Source organism: Neopelma chrysocephalum, unplaced genomic scaffold, assembly GCF_003984885.1.
Source record: "Neopelma chrysocephalum unplaced genomic scaffold, ASM398488v2 Primary Assembly neopelma1_98, whole genome shotgun sequence".
Taxonomy (NCBI): domain Eukaryota; kingdom Metazoa; phylum Chordata; class Aves; order Passeriformes; family Pipridae; genus Neopelma; species Neopelma chrysocephalum.
The window spans coordinates 1,921,868-1,944,864 of record NW_020897761.1 but is presented as its reverse complement, the minus strand read 5'-3'; the positions used below and the strand labels follow the sequence as shown (position 1 = coordinate 1,944,864).

The 22,997-nt window shown below is 44.6% G+C and overlaps 1 protein-coding gene across 1 annotated transcript in view; it reads left to right on the top strand.

Annotated features, from left to right (window-relative positions):
* Positions 1-286: 286 nt before the first annotated feature.
* ACBD6 (acyl-CoA binding domain containing 6) overlaps positions 287-22,997 on the top strand; it is an 82,669-nt gene continuing 59,958 nt past the window's right edge. Inside the window, exons 1-3 of the mRNA XM_027694838.1 lie at positions 287-469; positions 7,621-7,685; positions 8,178-8,274. Of these exons, the coding sequence (XP_027550639.1) occupies positions 287-469; positions 7,621-7,685; positions 8,178-8,274 (345 nt within the window). The remainder of the gene's footprint in view (positions 470-7,620; positions 7,686-8,177; positions 8,275-22,997) is intronic.

The following is a 22,997-nucleotide window of genomic DNA, read 5'->3' as shown; positions in this document are numbered from 1 at the left end:
CCCTGTAAGCGTTCAAAAAACGCCTGGGGACACGGTTTAGTGGTGAACACGGTTGCGCCGCTGGCGGAACGGCTGGACTCGATGTTCTTGGAGATCTCTTCCAACCCAAGCAGTCCCGCGATCCTGTGATTTATGACATATCGCCGCTCGCCGACACGCCGTCCCGCGCCCGCCCGCGGAACTCTGGGTGCGCGGGCGCGCGTTTCCCGCGGTCGGCGCGGCGGCGCGTACCGAGGCGGGCTGGGGGGGCGGTTTAGCGGGCGGACCGGCGCGGGCGCGGGCCGCCATGGCGTCGCCCCCGCTGTCGGCGGCGGGCGGGAGCGGCGCCGAGCACAGCTCGGGCTCCGAGGCACCGCCGCCGGGCCGCGACCTGCCCGCGCTCTTCGAGCAGGCGGCAGAGCGGCTCCCCGCGCTGCTGCCCGCCGCCAGCAAGGAGCAGCTGCTCTACCTGTACGCCCGCTACAAGCAGGTGAGGCGGGACCGGCCCGCCCGCGGCGTGAGCGGGGCTGCCGGGCTGCGGCAGGGGGGCGAGGTCGGTGCGGGGCCCGAGGGGCTGGGCGTGCGGCTTTCTCGGGGCCACGGGGCTGCCGCCCTAAAGGTGGCGGTGTCAAGGGGAAAGTTGTGTCCCGCGTCTCTCCCCCCCGGTGCTGCCGGCTGCACGTGCGGTGGGAGGGGGATGGATTCCGGTGGGACACAGCCCCGCGGGATCTGCGGGGAGAGTGGTTGGGAAGTGTCTCAGCGGGAAAGGGCCTGCGGGTGCTGGTCGTGCCCCGGTGGCCCAGAAGGCCAAGGGCATCCCGGCCTAGGTCAGCGACGGTGTGGCCACCAGGGCAGTGACTGCCTCCCTGTGCTGGGCACTGGTGAGGCTGCACCTCGGATCCTGGCATCAGTTTGGCTCCTCGATTCAGGAAGGACATTGAGGTGCTGCAGCAAGCCCAGAGAAGGGAACGGATCTGGGGAAGTGCATGTCCTGTGAGGAGCAACCGAGGGAGTTGGGGGAGCTCAGCCTGGAGAAGAGGAGGCTCTGGGGGGGACCTTCTCATTCTCTACAACTCCCTGAGAGGGGATTGGAGCCAGGTGGGGTTGGACTTTTCTTCCAGATAATAAGTTACAGGACAAGAGGAAACGGCCTTCAGCTGTGCCAGGGCAGATTCAGGTTGGGCATCAGGGAGAATTTCATCACTGAAAGGGTGGTCAGGCATTGGAATGGGCTGCCCAGAGAGGTGGTGTAGTCCCCATCCCTAGAGGTGTTTAAGGAAAGACTAGACATGGCATTCAGTGCCATGGTCTAGTTCCCAAGGTGGTGATAACTCAAAGGTTGGACTCAAGGATCTCAGAGGTCTTTTCCAACCTAAATGGTTCTTTAAATCCATCACCCTGGCTCTTGTTCCTGGCCTCTCACCCTCATGCAGTGTGGATGTCCCTGATGCTGCGTCCTTTGGACTGGCTTTAAGTGGTGCCAGGGGACATTCAGGTTGGATATTAGGAAAAATTTCTGTATTGGAAGAGCAGTCAAGCACTGGAACGGGCTGCCCAGGGAAGCAGTGGAGTCACCATCCCTGAAAGTGTTCAAAAAATGAGTAGACATTGCACTTCACCGTACCATTTAGTGGGAATGGTGGTGTTTGGTCAAAGGCTTGACTTGATCTTGGAGGTCTTTTTCAGCCTTTATGATTCTATGACGTTGGTTTGGCCTTTGGCAGACTCCATGGTGGGTTGAAGTCAAGTGCTGGTGTGGAGGATTTGGCCTTTGTCCTTGGCAGAGACGTGTCATGGGTGGGTTGATGGCCTGTCAGTGTGTCCCTGAGGCTTTGGGGAGGAACTTGACTGGTAAATCCTGCTGCCTCGCCTGTGTTTTCCCAGCTGCCTGTGTCTGCTGGGAGATGAGGTGCTGGGATGGGATGGAGAAGTAGCACAGAGTGCCCACCTCCCCATCAGAGACAGTGGGGACCTGCACTGGTGACCCAGGGTGGGCACTGCAGCTTTGGGGCTCTGCTGTGACCACACAAAGAATGTGCCTGGGAAGATCTGTCAGTGAAGGGCTTTAGAGAGGACTGGGAAACTGAGCTGGTTGGCTCTGGTTGTAACCTTGAACAGGACTCCTTTACATGTTTAGTCCCTGTGAACTGAGGGAGCTGTAGGAGGCATCCTGTGGGAATATACACAATGTGACTCCTTCCTGCTCCCGTGGGAGGCATTACATAAAACACACAAACAAAGCACCGATTGCAAAGCACTGTAATAATCACTTAACTTGGAGAAACAGAAAAACTGTAAGCATTGTTACACCTGGAAGATTAAAAAGTACAACTATAGGCTGGATGGGGATTGGAGCAACCTGGTCTAGTGGAAGGGGTCCCTGCCCATGGCAGGGGGTTGGAACTGGGTGATCTTTAAGGTCCCTTCCAACCCAAACCATCCTATGATTCTGTGGCTCCAATGTGCGGCAAGAGGTGCTGCTGCCTGGACCTGAGAACTGAATCCCACTCGTTTGGATTAACAGTCAAAGTTGAGAATGCACATTTTCCCCATATGTTCCTCCCATATGGATTACCTGTGTCCTACTACTGCCATGTGTAAGTGCTTTCATTTTTTAGGGCAATATTTAATTATCCTCTAAGCTGGCGGCTCCCAGGCTGTGGGTTGTGGACTAGTAATTATATTAAAAGCAGGCTGGTCACGTGAGGTTTTGTTTTCAGATTGTGCTAGTGCTTAAACAGGTCTCCAGGCTTCTCTTTCCCTTGTAAGAAAAGGAGGATAGAGAAAAAATACTAGGAGAACTTTTAAGAATAATAAGATGAGGATGAGATGAAAAGAGTGTTTTTTTCTCTCCTGTAATTTTTTTGTCTCTATTTTCAGGAGCTTTGTTGTAAATAACCTCTTCTTTTTTGCTCTGTTGCAAATGCTTTGTGACTGTCCTGGGTGGAAATGGGAAGGGATTGTCCACAGACTCCAGAGGGTTTCCTGGTGTTAGACCGATAAGGTGTTCAGTGTTAAGAATTAATTAAATCAGAAGGTATTTCACAATAGTTTTGATACTAGTCAGAAAAAAGCTGATAATTAACACTGTGTCAGCAGAGATTTCCAGTTGCCTTCCACTGAGGGGAACAGGGCACTTCTGTGTCCGTCTCCTCTGTCCCTGGCCAGGCAGGATGCAACAGCAAGTGCCTTTGTGCTGCTTGGTTTCAGGCTGTGCTTGGCTTCTGGATTTCCATGGCTTTGGCTTCCCAGTCCAGAAAGGTGCCATGCCTGTTAGAGTGCTGGCACTGGGAGAAGTTTGCTAGCACAGCTACTGCAGGATTAAGCCCTGCTAACTTTGAGTTTTGCAGCATTTTGTGCTTTAAATCAAAACGAGGGCGCTTAATGCAAGTTTTCTGTATTTAATTACAGCAGCCATATCAGGATGCATAATGAGCTGCTGATATATTGCCCCCGTGGACGGTGGAATTGCTGGCACACAAAAGGTGCTGACTCAGATCTGTCCACTGCCCTTGATTTGGCATCCTTGTCTTTCCTCAGTTTAGTGTTTTGTGACACTAAAGGCTTTGATTTAAGATACAGCACCGTCATAAAAGAGGTGACAGTAACAGCTGAGCTCTCTGTTAAAATACTGTATATTATTTATTTCAAACTGTTTGGGTATATAGGCATTTTCCTGCAATTTTATTACCTTTTATTGGAGGCCATTTCAGGGTTTTATTACTTTTCTCTCTGATTTTGTTTATGTGTCAGAGACTTGAAAATAAGGGGATTGCTTAGTTGTCATCTCCAGTGAGGTTTTTAGAAGATGTTGCTGAGTTTACGACTCTGCCCCAGAACAGGAGGAAGAACAGATTAGTCTGTAGGGCTCTGAACTGGGACTGTTTTTCCTTTTCTTCCTGTACTTTCTGTGTGGCTTTGGGCAAATCACTTGTCTGTGCCATGAGTCTGTAGTGGCGAAGTGAAGGGAGGACTTTACTGTGGTGTTGAGGATGTAAAAACCTGAGATTCAGAGGGTGCAGTAATGGAGACCAGCGTAGTGGTCGTGATTTGGAGAGGGAAAGGAATCTAGAACTTGCTGGAAGTGATCAGAGTGAGAAAACTGCCCTGCCAGGAGGAGGATGTGCCAGTGCCTACATAAATGCTAAGAGGTGCTGGCAAGATGCAAAGACAGTACCACTGGCAAAATGGGGCTTACGCTGACTCCCAAGTGTAGGCTCAAGAATATAATCCCATTTTTGCATGGCTTCCTTCAAATATTGTGGAACATGATGCCACAAACCTGCCCTGAACATGGGAATTTCTGCCTGCAGCTCCCTCTTGCACAGAACCGTGTGATGGCACTGACTCAGTTGTCACTCTCTGTCTCTCTGGGACACGCAGTCCCTTGGTCATCAGGACCCCTTGCCTTCTGTGCTTGGGGTTTGCTTGTCCTTCCTTACACCCCGTTTTTAGTCAGGGCTTTCCTGTGGGTTGGGGCAGAGCTTTGGGCAGGAATGGGCAGGAATTGCTGTCTTGCCAAAGAAATTCAGCTTATTTGGCTTGTGTACAGCTAGACCTTAGTGCTGCTGTCCACGGAGGTTCTGTTCCTGTTACTGCTCCGTAGGGAGGTTGCAGATATGATTCACCTTACTAGATTTACAACCAGGTAAGAACATTTGGCTGGGATTCCCTGCTGTCTAAATATATTAGTTGAAAAATTAGCAAAGAGCCTTTTTACCACCACCAGGGAGGGGGAACCAGTCGTGGAGTAATGAGAATCTCAAGGTTTCTGGTAGTCTGGAGCAGCCGCTGGAGTTGTATGGGGATGGTATACAGCACTAACACATCCCTGAGCATCTCTCTCACTCTGACTGTTGTGACCTTCAGCTCTCAGGTGAAGGCCTCATCCCAGGTTTCCAAATTTCCATTTTGGCCACAAATGGAAGTGACTGCAGACACTGCCCATTTGGGGCTGCCTGGGTCATCTTTGTACAACTCATGAGAATAATGCCTGCAGAAAGAATACCAGGGAAGTTTTAAATGCATTTTGGCTGTCATGTTCTTTTAATGCAGCTGATGAACTGTAAATGAGGAGAGCTGAGCATCAAGTGACCAGTCAGCATCCCAGAGACCTTCAGTAATTATTTTGTGGGCACAGAATGAGAAACTCTCAACTTAGAATACTAATATGGGCTCTTGTCTTTCTGCTGGTTATGAAGAAAAACAGCTTTTGAGGGCCTCCAGGGAAGTAGCAGGAGGACAGAGCCCCCCACAAAATTTTTCCAGTTTGTCATCATTGGCCTGTTTAGCTAAAAGTCTCTTCCTCAGCTGTCAGTCTCAGGTCCCCTGATATGTTAAATTCCTGGTTGGTTTCTCATGCCTTGTGGAGTCTTGCGGCAAAAAGAGGGAAGCCAAAATCTTTATTTTATTCTTTCCAACAAAACCACTCCAAGCCTTTTTAATACATCTTAAAATAGCAAACAGGGCAAAAGTGCACTTTTTCCCCCCCTCTTCTTGATGGATGAAATTTAACTACTGTTCCTTGATTTGTATTACTATCGATGTTACTAACAGTCTTCCCCGACGCTGGAACAGCCTTTGAATGCCAAATCTCAGGAGAGGAAACTGCTGTCATGTTTTGATGATGGCAGTGGAAAATTAATATTAAAACAGATTTATTTTTTTTTATCCATCTTGGCCAATTTTTGCAGGTTGGCTGTTGAACTAAAGAATTGCCAAGCAGGCATTTTCCATACAGATAATGAATTTGCATTTCATTCCCCTGTTTGTTTTGCTCTTTTAAAACAAGTGGTCCAATCCACCTCTGAGCACAGAAGAAAACGTTTAAACTACATGAATTGTGACTGATTTATAGGAGTTAACTGTTGCTAGGCTGTTCTGCTATTTCTCCATGAAATGCAATATGTTGTTTTAAGGGCCAGCTAAGATGTTCTAATTTGAATGAATTGCTCACTGGGAGAAAGTCAGATGTACAGAAAATTAATTTCAGTTACAGTCACTCATATCCTGTAACACTTTAAATGAAAACATAGTGTAACTAATAAATATCTCTCAGCACGGGCATGCTCTCTTTAAAGCCTGATTAATGATTCCATCCTTAGCATAAAATCCCCACCCTGTTAAGGCGAAGAATTGTTAGTTGATTTAAGCACTTCACCTGCCTGAACACTTGAGCATATTTCATAAAACATTTGCTGAATGCAGTTTGGTTTTGCTTGGCTAACAAAATGTCCATCCAGCAGCCTTTGCCCACCTCTGGGATGTACCTGTGTTCCCTCCCTGGAGTCCCCAGCTATGCTGGGCTTTCTTGGCAGGGGGCTGTGCTCTGTCTTACAAGGGACTTGGTGTGATAACTGTTGCATTTGGAGCCATAGTTGTGCTCTGCCTTCTAGTCTTTCATCCATGTGGGATATACAGCACTTTCATTAAAAAATTAAAAAAAAAAACCCAAACAAACAAGCAAACAAAAAACCAGCAAAGGAACCAAGAACCAACCCGTGTTTTGTGCAAATTCATTCCCTATCACAACGATATTTTAATTTCAGGGAGATTCATTTTGCCTGTGACAGCTGTGTGCAAGGGCATTTATTTTCTGTGAGGAAGTGGCACTGATAACAGGGAGATCTGGTGAGTCCTGCCCCATGTTCCCTGGCTTTTCCAAGCAGGGACAGAGACATTCACTTACACGTTTTCCTGAGCTGACCCCAAGAAAATATCTCTGTTACCCAAATCTCAGCTTGCTAATTGCTCTGTTCTTGAGGCAGTTGTCAGTGCTGGCCACAGGGCAGGAACCTGGTTGTGCTTTGGAGCCCAGGGCAGGTGTATCCTCTGTCAGACCCCTGTGGTCCCCTTTGTGGGGAGCTTACGGAGGACATGTGGCTGCTGGACTTCCCTGCAGCCACTCTATGGAAAACTTCTGAATCCCACTGGCACCAAGTCCACTTTACACTGGCCATAACATTTTTTTCCATATATCTATCCACCAGTTCTGGCTCGTTCCCTTGCTTCCTTGTGTTTCTTATTTCCCCACACACATTTTAATTTCTGCCTTGTTTCTGACAGACTGGTTCATCCCTGGCACTCAGGCCTTGACTTGTCTCTCACACAGTGCTTCCATGCATCCAGGTGCCTTGGAGCAAATTCAGAAGCTGCCTGACATTCCTTTGCTCTGAGTTTGTCCCCTTGCCTTCCAGAGGACTTAGAAAATAATTAAGCAGAGTCTGTTTACTTGAGCTTTGTGCAGAAGCAGGTGAATTTCAGCCTTAATGAATAATCATCTCTGTAGACACCCTAATCAACAGAATTTTTCTTGATACTGGTGGGGGATGAGGCCTTTGGCAGGGTAATAAACATAACATTAGTGAGAAATCACTTGCTGGTTATCCCTGTTGGGTAATGCATGCAAAATAAATGAGCTGCATAACAGAATTGCTTCCCTTCCATCACACAAGGAAAACACAGGGATGCCAAGGTGCTAAAATGGGGGTAAGATGGGGTTGAGTTGTGTCACTTGTTTCCCCCCCAAAACCTTTCTTCTGGCCTAATAACAAAATTATCCTGAAACCATGAGAACCCAGAATTTTCCTTGAGCAAGTCCCCCTTGCTTTGTTCTAACAGAAAAAAATTTCTTTTCTTTAGGTGAAACTTGGAACCTGTAACACCCCCAAGCCCAGCTTCTTTGATTTTGAGGGAAAGCAGAAATGGTAAGAGGAAATCCTTGTAATTCCTAGCAATTTCTGGCTCTACTTTTTGTTTGTCAGCTATCTGTTGAGGGATTATGGACCTCGAGGATGTCAACTCAGAGAGACTGCCACTGAACTGGCTTTAAAATCCTTTGTTTAATAGGGAAATGTTTGCTGCTGTGCCTGATGCAGATGTGAAACACAAGACTCCTCTGTTTTACCTTGTTCATCCAGAACTAGCCTGCACACAACAAAGATGTTGTGAAAATAGCTTTGTGAACACAAACTGTGTTCCAGCCTGGATCAGGATCCCCTCAAAGATCCTTTCATAGCCAAGTGCTGCAGTGACAGTGGCCATTCATGGCTTCAGAGAAAAGTTGACCATTCCAAACTGAAGGAAAGACGGCTTTGCATCCCCTGAGAAGATTTAGATGAATCTGATCACTGATGACACTGTGGAAACACGCTGTGCTGTCTCTGAGGGACTCACTGATGTTTTTCTGTCTCTCCTAGGGAGGCCTGGAAAGCCCTGGGAGATACCAGCCCTCACCAAGCTATGCAGGAGTACGTTGCTGCAGTGAAGAAGCTCGACCCCAGTTGGAATCCACAGGTAGGAAACGTGAAAACGCTGTTTGGAAAACAAACCAGCATTTGTCTTTGTAGAGCTGGCAATGGTTCAGCTTCACACAGATTTTTAATTGCTGCATGGCAAACTTCATTTTGAGCAGATTAAAGTCTAAATTCATTTTAAAAACTCTCCTTTTGTTATGACTGGAACATGAAGAACCATCTCTTTCATTCATAATGATCTTCATTGCAGCGAGCGCATGCACAGGGTTGGTTTGGCTGTAGTGATCTAATTTATCTTGCTCTTATTGGTTCATGCTGTATTTAGCATGTAAAGATACTTTTTATCCTTTTTTCATCTTTCTCTTTTCAACTACTAGTTAAATGTTGATCAATAGAAAGCAATCTCCATGAAAGTGACATGAACTGAATGATCAATTCTAAAAATGTTTCCTTTTTGTTTCGATGCAGCAAATTACCAAATCTGATTATGATTAGGTACTCCAACATAACAAGTCCTGTGTCTGTGTTATAGGGAGACTGTGCTGTCATTTTAATTAATCTCTCTTTCATCTACCAGGTTTATTACTTGATTAAATCCTTAAGGATATCTCCTGTTTATAGACTGACTTTTATACAATTTTTAAAGAGGATTGCTCTTTAGAAAAAATATTGCCTTTGGAAATAGAGATATTTCACTAATAGCAAAATGCTGAAGGCATGGTAATTTCTTTTCATGGTAGGAAATTGATTCTTTTTTGGTCCTGTGCTTTGGAAGCAAAATCTTGTGCGAGCACAAGCCTATGAATCAAGAATTTGATTCTCATTTGTCTTCTGATGCTGTTCTGGAGACTTAAGAGTAATTGTTTTTCCTTCACTAGTTCATGTTTCGTGCCGTTGATACTGTTTTTGCAGGAAAGAAATGTTGTCATTTAGAGAAAACCCTTTTTAATGCCCTTGGGGAAAATAGTTTTATAAGCTGTACAGTTAGCAAAAGCTTGCTGCTTGCTGTGTAAATTCTTGTCTGATCTAAAATTCTCATACAGAACTGAAATAATTTGTAAAAGTCTATGTATAATTCTGAATGAAGCAAGTGCCAAATGAAACATACAAATATTAATTTAAAAAATAGTTTAAAAAAAACAAAACAAAACCAACAAACAAAACATTCAGTGCTTTCCTGAACAGATTTCTCAGCACAGTGACAGGCTTAGCTTTGGTTATTCCCCTCACTTTCTTGCCTCAGAGAAATACTTATTGTCACAGGCGTGAGCTTCGGGTTACAATTGTCAGCTAGAAAAGTGGAATGTTAGTTTTGTACAAAACAAATATTTTAAAGAAGCCATGCAGCAAACAAAGAATGGTTAGCAGCACTGCTCCTCCCTTATTCCCCCGAGGTGAGGAGGGGGAATAGCAGAAAATGTAACTTAAAAGTTAGCATTAAAGTACAGGTGACATTGCTTTCTTTACAAGAAGTCACCTGTCCTTCCTACTACAACTTCCTTTTAATTCCACTTTTGCAGGACCAAAATGCTGTCAGGAGTCCTCTCACCCTGATGTGTCTCATACTGCTCTACTCTTGTTTTCTTTCCTTCCCCCCACTAAATTCACGTTCTGGAGCCACGAGAGGGAGCTCTGTTCTTTAAAATGATGGAGGTGCATGTGTCAGGGGATGGAGATAAAATAGCTATTTTAGTCTTCAAATTTCAAATTGGATTTATAGAAAAGATCTGTGGGTACATTACAAGGTGCTTCATCACTGTCATTGTGTCCCCTTTACGTGCTCGTCTGCGGGGTGCCTTTGGATTTTTCTTACATTCAGTCGATCATGAATGAAATACTCCCAGTATTTGGTTAAAAGCAGCATAAAGTGCCTGGTACAAATTTGAAAAGTTCATCTTTCAGATCGTTATGAATCATAAATAGTAATTACAGTACAAAGGTGTTGAATTTCTGATTATGGAGCTTCATGAATTTTGCTGTTGTAAAGCTTTCTCAATATTACCTACTTATTTTCTCTTCGACAGTTCATCTCATCCATTAAAGTTGTTCTTTTGTGTTACCTCAAATCCTCCTCAGGCTCCTATTTCATATATTTCCAACAGGGCTTTAATGTCTTGATCCTTTAGTACTAAATATGCAAAATTTTAAACTTAGAAGCAGCTTATATTTTTCGTAAGTTCATTTTTTCCCCAGCACATTTGCTGCTGTTCTGGAGCTTTCAGACTGTCGGTATTTTTGTTAATAAATAGAATGGAACTAAGTGCAGTATTTCTTACACAGTCCAAATGGATCCACTTCTTCATTCCTTTTTCCTGATTCTCCATTGATTCATTCTTTCATATTGATCTTGCAGTTTCTATATTAATACATTTTCTGCAGCAGGCTGTAACTGCTATAATTTAGTATCTTTGTTTTGGATGGTGAAAAAAACCAAAGTAAAAGGATTCTGATGCAGTTGGAGTGCCCTGAATTTGTGTTCAGAAGCAATGAAAACACCACTAGCAGCCAAAACCTGATCTGCTGCTTCTACTGCTACATGGAGTCTGGAGTTAACTGCACTTTATTAGAAGACAACTGAATGTGGAGGAGCAACAGCACAGTGGTTCTCCGCTCTTTGAAGCTGGTATTTCATTTTTGACAGTGGAGGCACATCTGTTGGCTCATGTCCATGGCTATTTCCAATGTGTTTTAGTTCCTTCTTCACCCTGCAGGTTGTCTGTTAGTCCTGCCAAGTCTTTTCTTTCAGAGCTTAGTCTAAAACCTGGAAAGAAATGATCATACTGCATTTATTTTCAGCAATTTTATTTGCTGGGAAATCTTAAAAGTAGCAGATAACCGAAAGGATATTGAGGTGAGATCCATTGTCTTTACATCCATGAAGCCACAGGAATCTCTTTGCTGTGTTTGTCTTGATCCCAGAAGTGTAGAACCAATAATCTCAATTGGCTTTTTGGGATGCTTAGGCCCTCCTGTGTTGGCATAGTCTTACTGTGTGTTGTTTTGTTCCTTTTCCCAGGAACAGCTGTTAGCAGGAGGTCAGGAACATTCTTTTCCATGCAGTCTCCATTCTCCTCTTGATGCAGTCTTCCTTCGTCATCTTCTACCTTTTAGCACATCTTTTGTTTCTTGTTCTTGCTTGTGAGTCATTCCTTTCAGTCTGAAGTTCCAGGCAGTGGAAAGGTAATTGCTTGGACCAGCTCAGCTCTATTTGCATATTTCAGAGACATCACCTGTCCTTCAAGTCTATTCACTCTTCCTCCAGAGCAGAGAATAATTTATGAAGCCATTCTTTTGCATTCTCTGGCCTTAAACAGAAACGTTTCATGTCAACACCTCCCACTGGTTTGGGTCCTTTGGAAAGGAATATGTGTCCCAGCAGATTCTGGTATGTTCACCTGTCATCTTCCTGCTTTACTGGCAGCAAGTGACACGTTGCTTTTGGTGGCTTCTGCTGGTGTGTGTGGGTTAGGTGATGACACTCACCTGCCCTCCCTGCCAGGCACTGCGTGCCCATCCCTCTGACCCACCACAGTGGTGCTGTCCTGGGAATATCACCTTCACAAGCTGATGTCTTCCATCTTCATGCAGTAACTGTGTTTTCGTGTACATCACTGTATAATCGGATACTTTAGTACTAGTGGCTGTATTTCCATTCCCTGACACGCTCCAAAATTCTAATCTCTGTCGTGTATTTCATATCACAAATCCCCACTGGCTTCAATCCAGATTTTTTAAACCTCAGGCAGCCATGGGAGAAGCAGAAGCAGGCCAGCACTTTTTCTCAGCAGCATTGAACACATCCCTACCACTGAAATCCCATCTCCAGGGCCGTGGGAGGGGGTGTGACACGACACTGCAGTGGGGTGGTCGGGAGCTGTTATTGATCCGTTCTTGTTACATGGCACAGCTCGAACAATAAAAATAAATAATAAAAAAAGCATCCAGATTTGCTCATCTGTTTTAGCCTTCCATTTGCTGATTGCAGTTTTGGCATCACTCGATTCTAAATATTTCCTTTTCCTATTTCTTATACTGCGCATTTACCAGTTCCAATCTCAACAGCTTGTCACTACCAACTTCAGTGGCATCCTTTCCCAAACACTTAGAGGCTTCCTCCTATTTGCTTTGACTGCTGAAACTCACAGGAGGACTTAATGATTTTCTATTTATATATTAAAATTCTAAAAAGTGGCACTTTAACTTGTTTGACTTGACTTGCACTTAGCAAGATTTCTGCTGTGTAATGAGGAAAGTTGGATATTAGGAATCTGAAGAGCAGAGACTTGTCTCGAAGGCCAAGTTGGAAGAGAGCTTGAGCTCATAGAAAATAGACATTCACCAAACATCTTTTTAAGCTCTTAAAGGTATGAAATTCCATTGCTGATGTTTGCAGGGGAGAAAGCTGCCCGTATTTTTTTTTCAAGTACTGTTCTATGCCTTGTTTGAGTAGAGGATTTATTTCTCTGTACTCTGGGCCAAGTAGTGAATGGGAGTAAAATCCCCCCATTGCTGTGTTGGTGTGGGAGCACCGAGTTGTACCAGGAGAGAACCCTTGGGGAATAGACAGTGTCATGAAAAAGAAAACAAACTTAAGAGTGAATAAAATAGCAAATGCACTGTTGCTGCAGGCTTGGAGCAGTCCAGTAAGCTGGAAAACCTGTGGGAATAAACAAATGGATTTGTCCAGTGGGTGTTTTTGCAGGAAGTACTGCAGGGGGCAATATTTGATAAGATGGTTGGCCAGGTACCTGTGCCCAGGGCTGGGCTCTGTTCCCCCTTTCTCCTGGTGAAAAAACCTTTCTCTGTCACATTTTAAATGCAACAAGCAAGTTGAAACTAAAATGTGGAAAAGAGAATTTGCAATCTGAGGATACAGTGAAAAGCAGAATAAACAATTTCCAGATCTGCAGCACAGCTGAGTTTATATGTATGTTTTTGTTGGGTTGCACCAGGTGTTACCGAGATATTTTAACAATTGATTTAAATTAATGAGCCTCTTGTATTTAAGTAGAATCTCCAAGTCAATTTACCATTTCTGTCACGTAGGATCTCCGAGGGAACTTAAAAATTTCTGTACTGACTCAAATACAAACTGCGTTTCCAATGACATTAAAACAAGCATTTGGAAATCCAATCCTAATTTTTCTTAAATTTGGACTCATTGCTCAGGTCTGTCCTCTTCATATTTGGAACAAGAATCTTTGATCTTTTGCAGCTTACAGGTTTTATATGTCCGGTCAACTTCTCTAGGAATTAGATTAGTGGCTGGTAAATCACACTGTAGTTTCAGCGTGGGTTTCTTGGTCAGTACTGCAGGCCGATGGAATTTCTTCTGGAAATTAAGAAATGCGTTAGAAAAGCTATTGTCTGTAAACAAAATGAGTGCACCCATCGTGTTTTCCTGTTTTGTCTGTCAGTCAAACAGATGTCTCCCGTGATAATCTGTCCCAGCAGCCACCGGTTGCTGTTGGGGAAGAGCAGCAGAGTGGTGTGGGCAGGATTACAAGGGGGATGGGGAGAACAGGAAGGAAAAAGACCTGTTTGGGTCTCTCCCTGCTGTCACCAGCAGCAGTGTGCTCACACACCTGCTTCGTTTGGGTAAATATCTCAATTTATGGCTTGCTGGGCTGCGAGGTCAAAAACTTGGAAAAACAGCGACTTTATTTCTTTTGTAGTATAAAAGGAATTTAATTGCATCGTGTAAAGTGGGCACTAATCAAATTATGGCTGTGCTCCTTAAAGCTTGCTGTCCTGTGCTGTGCTAATGCAGCACCCTGGGAAGAGGAGCAGTGCTGGCAAGGTCTTTGCTTTCTGGGTTTGTACAGAGAGCTCCTTGTGTGGCATTTCACCCTGAGGGAATTTTCTGTTTGTTGGGTTTTTTTAACCCAAATGTTAATAAACGAAATGGAGAAAAGAAACTGTTCACTATACATATTTTGACAGCTCTTATTTCAGCGAGTGACCACACTGGAAGATACAAATCACTGAGATAATTCATAAACTCCAATCAGGGTCTTTTCCTTTTAAGAAAAAAAACCCAAACCAAAACCAACCAAATCATCAAGTCTGGGGTTTTTTGGTGTTGTTTTTTGTTTGTTTTTTTTTTTCTTTTGGTTTGTTGTTGTTGTTGTTTTACTTTTTTTTATACTTCTAACAGAAAATGAAGCACTAGAAATTGAGTAAAACCAGAAAACTGATCCACCCCAGGCTTCTGGCTTTGGGGCATGTAAGACTGTAATGTCCTCTGGGTTTAGGGTTTTTTTGTGAACCACACTGGGATGTGTAATAGTTTCGAGGGTTTTTATGTCCTGAGAAGGGTTAGATCTCAACACACAGAGGGATTCTTCTGCCCTGCTGCCTTTTGCCAGCTGTATGAGGGACAACCTCTAGCATACAACTGGTTAGTGGAGGATGCAGCCTTCCTATGGGAGGGAGTAACTGTACATGGCTAAGAAAACCTTGTAGTTTCACCTCCCTCCTACCTGTGAGACTACAGGTGGAGTGACCTCCCTTATTTTATCCAAGATTAAAAAAAACCCAGTTTATTAACTGCACAAATTAGATCTTGAGTGCTTTGCTTTTCCAGCATGCCTTCAGAACCAATTCTTTTATTAACAAAGGGATGTTTTCTTGTTTCTGTTGTGTAAGAAGCTAAAATATCAAATATGAACAGATATCAATTAAATTTCCCCATTCTTCTGCAATAAAAGCGGGTAGTGTTGCATCCTTTGCTTCTCTGTGCCTTCTCATGAGGAAAGCATGCTGATGCTCCAAGTCTTTGATGTAGGTCCTACTCATAAACAAAGCTGTCCATAGGTGATTTACTGCCTTTCTGTCCCTGTCTTTGCTCATGTAACTCCAGCAAGTAACACATTCTAGCAAGTAAACTCACTTGCCAGGCACTGGGGTGTTGTGCTGGTGGAGCCATCAGCCACAGTGGGCTGGGATTTTGCCTATGGATAAGCTTGATAAATCACAGGGCTTTTTCTCTCCTGCAGTTGCATTTTACTGTAGAGCACAAAACAAAATGCCAGACGCAGGGGGAGATTTTCAGTCGTTTGGAATCGTGGCTCTGAAAAGCTGTGCAGAAGTGAAGAAGTTAAAATGAACAAGCGTCTTGTAGTAGAAATATAAACAGCTGGAATATGTGCCAGCCTCCCATCCCCTGGGAGCCTGTGGGATTGTTCTCTTTGATTTTACATCTCTGCAGAAATTTATGGTCTCGGCTCCTTTTATTTATGACACTGCGATCCTCAATCAGGCAATTGATTGAAATGCAGGAGTGCCAAGCTGCAAGCCTGTAGTTTAGGGAGGATTAGAAAGCAAACCAGCAATGCAGTCATGTATTGAAAGCTGCACTGGAATCCTCTACAGAGGTTGCCCATGTTTCTGTGTCCCTAAACTTCTTCAAAGTAAAGAATTATCATAACAAGGGTTCATACCTCTTTTCTTACCCTCCTTTTAAGGTGTCTGTTCTGGCTGAAAACATACTGTGTGTTAAATGTGCAATCTTACCAGCACTGCAAAGGCTAACTTCTGCTTGTAGAGATGTTAGCCCCTATTTTTCCAGCTCAGATCCAGCAGTGCTGATGCACCATGTTGTGAGTGTGCTGTTGGAAGCATAATATGTTCTCTTGCAGCTGCTTGAATGTAACAGTAGTTGTTTCTGGGAATTGCAAGCAAGAAATAGGGGGGCTCACGATTTTTTGGCTACCAGTGTAGTGATTTTGGCTAAATATTTAAGCAAGGATGAAATATTTTTCCTTTTGAATATGTCAGTGAATTAATTTTCATCATCTTGCGCTAATTAAAAAAATATATATTGTACTATTTGGAATGCATTCAGAAAGAAAAAAGAGTAATTAGAGGCATAGCTCTGCCTTGCTGAGTGTGCTGCTGCAGCACAGTGATGTGTGTGGCATCCCAGCATCACGATTCCTGGCTTACAGAGGGATGAAGACACTGCATGAAAGCCAGATACACCAGGAGCAACTGAAAAAAGATCAAATAAATTTAAATGGATATATCAAACTATTGGCATTCAATGATGACAAGATGGAACAGAATGAGGCAAAGTACTGTGTGACTTTCTGTGCAGTAGGGATTTAGTTGCTTTTTTCTTTTCCCCTTAATCACACACCAGAAGTGACAGGTTGTGCTGTGTGGCTGCAGTGCACAGGTAGCAGTCCCACAGCACTGGTTATTCTGTGATCCCACGGCTCTGGGATTGGAAGCACAAGACAGCTGAGCTCTGGGACCTTAAAACTTCACTTGAGCAAGTGCTTCCCTAGCTCAGAGAGCATCTCAATATCAGGGAAGGTGTAAGTTGCTGCTGATCCTCTGCTGAAGGTTATTGCTTCTGTGGCTGAGTTGACAGAATATGGTTAGAGATGCTGATAGTTCCAGGGAGAGTCCAAGATCCTGGCTTAAACCGAGAAGGCAAGGTTGGGTTTGTGTCAGACCACAAGCTGAAATGACTGAGATGCAACCAGAGGTGCCCTCTGTCATTTCTGCCTTGGGATGACAGTTTCTGGCAAGGCAAGGAAGGGGTTCAAATGCCATGTGCAGTTTTCTTTTGTTGCAGATTTTATCAGCAATGCTGCTGCTCCTCAGCAACAAAAATGTGGATAAGGGAAGTATTGAAAAGCTTGTTTTTATGAAGCAGCTGTGTAAGGCTGGAAGCGGGAAAGAGCAGTGTTGTGACAGGAGAAGTGATTCTGCCAGCAATGAAAACTTTCCTGTGTAGGTTCATTTCTGTACTGAAACTCCTCTGGCTAAAACAAATTGGTAAATGAGGCTTTTGGTAGCGCTGGGCAGCGTGACAAAACTGGGGTCTGGGAAAGCTGCAGGATGGGCTGGCAGAGGAGAGGTGTTGAACCAAGCAGGATGCTGCCATGGGCTGTAGGGACAGGGCAGGTGAGCAGGCAGCAAGGGGCAGTTCAGGAGCTTGGGGCAGAGAGCAGAGCAGGCTGAACCTCAGCCTGATGTAACAGGAGGAAAAATAAATAGCGACTTGCAAGGGAAGGTGGGGAGGACCAGGAGGGTAAGAGGTGCTTTCTCTGCTCAGTCTTAGCTGGAGTTGTAACTAGATGACCTTTAAGGTCCCTTCCAACCCAAACCATCCCATGATGATTCCTGGTGGCCAAGCAGCAGACAGCCTTCCTGACATCTGTGTCCCCAATATTGTCCTGGAATGCCCAGAAACATGGAAAAGCCTGATTCAATGCACCCAAGTCCTGTTGCTTGGGATAGCCCAGTGAGGTGGTGAGTGAGGTTGGGCGGAGCAGACACAGCCTCCTCTGCTTGTGGCATGTGTTGGGCTTTCAGGAGGGGGGCTTGGACTTGCTCTGCAGCTTGCTTGGGAAATTGTGTTATCCTCTCCTCAAACTCCTGTTTTGGCCAGCAACCCACCAGGCTGGGTTAGCAGCTTGACTGCCTTAAATGGGGAAGGGTGCAACCTCTAATAAAAGAATCTAATTTTTCAAAGTCATTGAAGCTGTTGCAGAACTCTCAACTTGATGTGTCAGAGGTTGTTTAAAAAAAATTCAGAAACTTGGGAAGAAATTGTAGGTTTATCTTACTGTGGAGTGTGTAATGCCTTGATTTTTAGGTATGGAGCTGTAGACATTTCCTTGATGATATTCAGACACAGAAAGGGTCTGTGTACCCTGCTGCTTCACATAGTGATGTAAAGGCTGGTTTAAAAGAGAGAATGTGTTAAATAAAAATAGCACATGCTTTTGGTAAGGAGGGAATAGCTGCAATTGTTTTGTGTATAAGATAAGCTGTAGCATAATTAAGCTGTTTCTTTAGTGAAAATCCAGCTTTTTGTGTTGGAAAAAGGGTAAGTGGTTATGTTTAGCTTGCTCTTCACAGGAAGTATCAAGGAGGTATTGAATGTAATTACTGGAGATCAAGATTTTGTTTGGATGTTAACTAACACATTGGTTAATGTCTTGTAAATGTTATGTGTCTCTTGGAGTGGAAAAGGAGTTATCCTTTAAAAGAGCAGGATTGTTACTACTTAGGTTTTGGGCACTCTTGTACCAAATTAGTCCTATTGGAAGGGAAGGTGGCACTCCTTAAGTGCCTCAGGAGCATCCTGTAAGTATTTTGAGCTGAACTAACCAACCTAAAGGCACATAAAGGCTCAGGCACAGCACTAAAGCTGCCTCCAGATCCTGCTGCATCCTTCTGGCTGAGTCTGCCAAGGGTTACACTGTCACTTCAGAAACCTTCTGTTCCTGCTGGGGTGCTCAGATCCTTCCCTTTCCCAAGTCTGTGGGAACAGGGACCAGCAATTCTCTGGTTCATTCTTCCCTTTCTCCACCTGCAGAGCTCATAAATCCATCCTCTGCCTTCACAGCCAGATCTGCTGGAGGAAACAAATGTCCATGGCACTGGTCAAGTTGCCAGTGGGGACGTTGGCCACTGCAGTGCTGTCTGGCCCAGTGTCACTCCAGAAAGTAAAGGATGAATATGTCAACAGACAGGCTGAGAGTCCTTTATTTATCAAAAGTAGTTAGAGTTGCCTTCAGCTTTCAAGCTTCAGAGCACCTGTTTCATCCCAAGCTGTGTAGTCCTTCAGTATTTCCAGTTTGGCTCAGAATATGTTTCTTGCTCATACGAATGTCTGTGTAAATCTATATAAATATCTGTATTAGACTGACAAAAAAAGCAGCAATTACAGTCCAGGCTGTGTTTGTGTCTATAGCTTGGTCCCCTCAGCTTGGGCATTTTCATAGGGGTGATGATACAGAAACCAGAAGCTGTGGGAAGCCAGTGCATTGAGTTTTTTGATTGAGCATATTATTTCCTTCTGTGCATATGCTAAAATGTATATAGTGAGGGATGAAATCACAGCTGCTAGCAAGCATAAAATTTGTGCAGAATTATGTTAAGCATTTTACATTTCTTTCCCTTCCCCTGACTGTCTTTACTACTAATTTCCAACTATGATTATGGCGCAGTTATTAATTAAGTCGTTATAGTTAAATGAGTAATCTGCAAAGCTTTGCTTTAGATCACAGCTCTGTTTAACTATGACATTAATTATAGTATGTTTGTTTTTATTTTTTTGAATAATCTGGAAAATATTTTCCCTGTCTTGGATTGTGTTTTTTAAGAGGAAATTCTATAATGATACTTAAAAGAACCAGAAAACTTTTTTTTTTTTTTTTACGTAGCCATGAATGGAATATTAACTAAACTCACCCTGCAATATTTAAAACCAAAAAAAAACCCCAACCCCATGTTACTCTGCGGAGTGTTCTGCCTTTTTTTTTATAGGGCAGTTTGCTCAGATGGTTCAGATCCTCAGTGGTCTCTTGAAAAGGCTCCAGGTGCTGAGTCATGTGCACGCTCCGGCCGAGCTGCTGCTGGGAGCCAAGGAGGATTGTTGAGAGAGGAATATTAAAATAGTCTGTTTATGACAGCCATTAATACGGCTGGTGCGGAGGGGATGGCAGCCGCTCCTGAAAGGTGGCTTTGCTGCAGCACAAGAGGGAGGCTCAGCCAGGGGGGATTCGTGTCTTATTGGGGTGTAAACTGGCTTCCACGGAGTGGTGAGAAATGCTGAGCTCATATTTGAGTCAGGAAGGAAGGATTTTATGAATTTAAACCATGTAAAACGCTGCCTAATTTTACAAATGGTTAAAAATAGTAGCGTCACCACCGAAGGGTTAAGATTTACCTTCCCCCTCGCTGCAGGTAGTGTGAAGTTCAGCTGAGCTGTAAAGACAGAAGGATATAGGTGGAAAATACCTTTGGAAGAGAACATTGTTTGTCCTCATTTCATGCCTCATTAGCCGCGCTGCCGGAGGACCCTCCCGCATTGTTATGGGGTCAGGAGCCTCCTGCGGCGCTGGGGGAGAAGGGACATCTCCTCCCTGTCCGAGGGCTCTCATCCTCGGACCACCTGCGTTTGGGGTGGAGAGCACCCTCCTCCCCTTGGCTCTCCTGGCACTGGCCTTAACTAGTAAAGGAAAAGACGGCAGCAATTATGGCACACACAATTAACGAGCTTCTAATCTCCAGCCTTGTGTGTAATTGCTGCTGTCAAATACAATTAGTGTCTGCCCAAGTTCCCTTCCCAGGGGGACGGGCCAGGCTGTGGCACAGAGGGAGAGGAGGGGGGCAAGTGTCTGAAACTTCAGGAGAGTTTACATTTTCTTGTTGCCTCCCCAATAATCCTCACTCCTCAAATAGAGAAATGTTAATCCAGAGCACTAAGGGGACATGGTGGCCAGCAGAGCAGGCCTTAAGGTTTGCTCTTGGGTTAGCTCTGAAGTATCTTCTCAAAAATTTCTCACCTGAGACTATAGCAGCTTCATTACAATTCAAACAACACTCTTCAGGGATTTACTGGTACCTTCCTGTGAGCCTGATGGGGTTCCAGGGCATCACCTGTCCTGTTGTAACAACACACTGGAGTTGCTACACCTCCCAGGTGTAGTTTGGGGAGCTGGGACATGGGCCAGGGTTTCTCCTACCTGTGCCAAGCAGATCCCTGTGAGCACTCAGCACTTGCAGCTCCTCCAGGCTCGATGGCTCAGGACCCTTGGTTGCACCCCAAAGCCCTGCAGCACCCTGTGAGGCCACGACAGATTTTGGTGGCTTCTTTGGTGGCTGCTGAAGGCTGCCAGTTCCTGTCAAGGAGGGTGTTTCACTGCTCTGCTGCAGCCTGGGATGGAGTAAGGAAGTGTGTCCCTGTCCCCAGTGCGGGGGATGCAGGAAAGCCAGGGAACGTGCCAGGCTGACACCTGTGCTGGAGGAACAGGTGAGCTGGAGGGAGGTGAATTATGCAGAACAAATGCAGATTGGAATCTGCACTATGTATTTGCTGCTGCGGAAACGCTTGGGAAGTTTCGACTGTAGTCATTTTGCTGGGAGTGTTTCTTGTCTCCATCCCATGGAGCCGGATACAGCTGCTACTCTGACTCAAGCTGCATCAGGCTCAGAGGAAGAGAAAAATAATACAATAAGTAGCACAAACTTCTCCCAGTTTGCAGTGTGGCGGCTCAGCTGTGAGATCCTGATGCACAGCTCTCGTTTAAGTTGTCTCCCTTTTCTGTTTCCAAGGTGCACAATGATGAAAAACCCAACTCTTGACTGTTTTAAGGCACTAGCCAGGATAACTTTGAATATAAGCAGTTGGATGAGATTAACCTTTTTTGCTGATGGCTGTCTCTTTTTTCTTAAATATGTATTTATGAGAAGTTATTTAAAGGTTTTGGGTATGGAGAAAAGCCAGAGTGAGATGTGAGGGGACTAGGGGGATGATAGATGTGCTATGCAACACAGCCACGTGCCTTGCCAAACAGCTATTGCTGTGTGTGCTGGGTGTCTAGGCGTGCAGAACCAGCCAGGCAGAGTTCCCATTTTGCTCTGGATAAAACTGGGATGCCCTACATTTAACCCATACCTGGGATCTTCTGTTAACTCTTCTGTTAACTCCAGGTTATGGCATTCTATTTTTTTAAAAGCCATACTGAAACCTGTGCTATTCCTGCTGTTTTGTAGTATCTCTGTAGGATTTCTCTCTGCCTTTCCTTCTATGAGATTCAAGAGTCCCTTGCCCTACATATAAATATCTGTGTACCATTTGGTCCCAGCTAATCACTGATGGTAACTTTATTTGCATCTCTATGGTAAGTTCTGGCTCTTGAGTTTGCTGGAAGGACCCATGAATGTGCCATCTTGTTAAATCTGGTTTGTGTAGATGGGAACAAAGCTTGGGCTTGGAGATGAAAAATAAAACAACCCTGTCCTGTCTTCAGGGATGTAGCAAAAGACTGACCCACTAAGCCAACCTCTGTCAGGAAACTACTGCTCCTTCTGTTAGATGATAATTTTCATCCCAGTCCCCAAAAATGTAAAAGGAGAAATGGGTCATGGCAAGTGATCATGGGCAAGTTTTAAGACCAAAATAGAAGATGAACTCAAAACCCTACAAAGAAAATGTTTTTGTCTAATTGTTTTGCATTTCCATAATGCTTAGTAGGATAAAACAGTCTTCTCTTTCTCCTTTATTTTTCAATCATGATTAGGCTTTAATGTTGTTAAAGCTTATAAGTGAGTTTGAGGCACTGTCTTGTTGAAGAGAAGATGGAGCTGAAATTTTCAGTGAGGCATTGGACAGGGTTTTTAATGTGTCTGTCATTATATGTTAACCTCTGAACTGGGACACGACGTCTGTTTTATGGCTGACAACAATTTAAAAGTATACATCTTGACATGGTGGATAAAGGAAGAAGGGGGAGTGGAGAAGAAAAAAAGAATTAATGATGTTAGCAAATATTAGTCCCTGTATTTCCATTTTGCTCCGAAAGTGGTTGTCAGGCTTTGAGGCCGCCTGGAGCAGCATTGTCAGTGACAGGCAGCCGGGATGCGATTGTCCCTTGAATCGAGCCGGGCTTTTATTGACACACACACTGCTCCGAGGCAGGGACGGGGACGCTCTGCTGTCTGTTCCGGGATGAGTGCGGCTTTTCTCCTGGCATTCCTGGTGACATTTGAGAAGGATAGTTCTGGGCTTAGTGGAGTTCCCTGCGCTGGTCCGTGAGCACATCAGGAGTCAGGGGAGTTGAAAGTGTCTCTGAGTGAGTACAGATGCTGCATACAGAGGCACGGATCTGTCCGTGATTTATGCTGGCTCTGGTCAGCCAGACCCGCCCCCCAAAGTTAACTGTCAGGAGTAACAGTGACTTTGACATCAGCCTTAATTGTACACGAGCCACAAAGAATCAGCGGGCAAGAATTAGG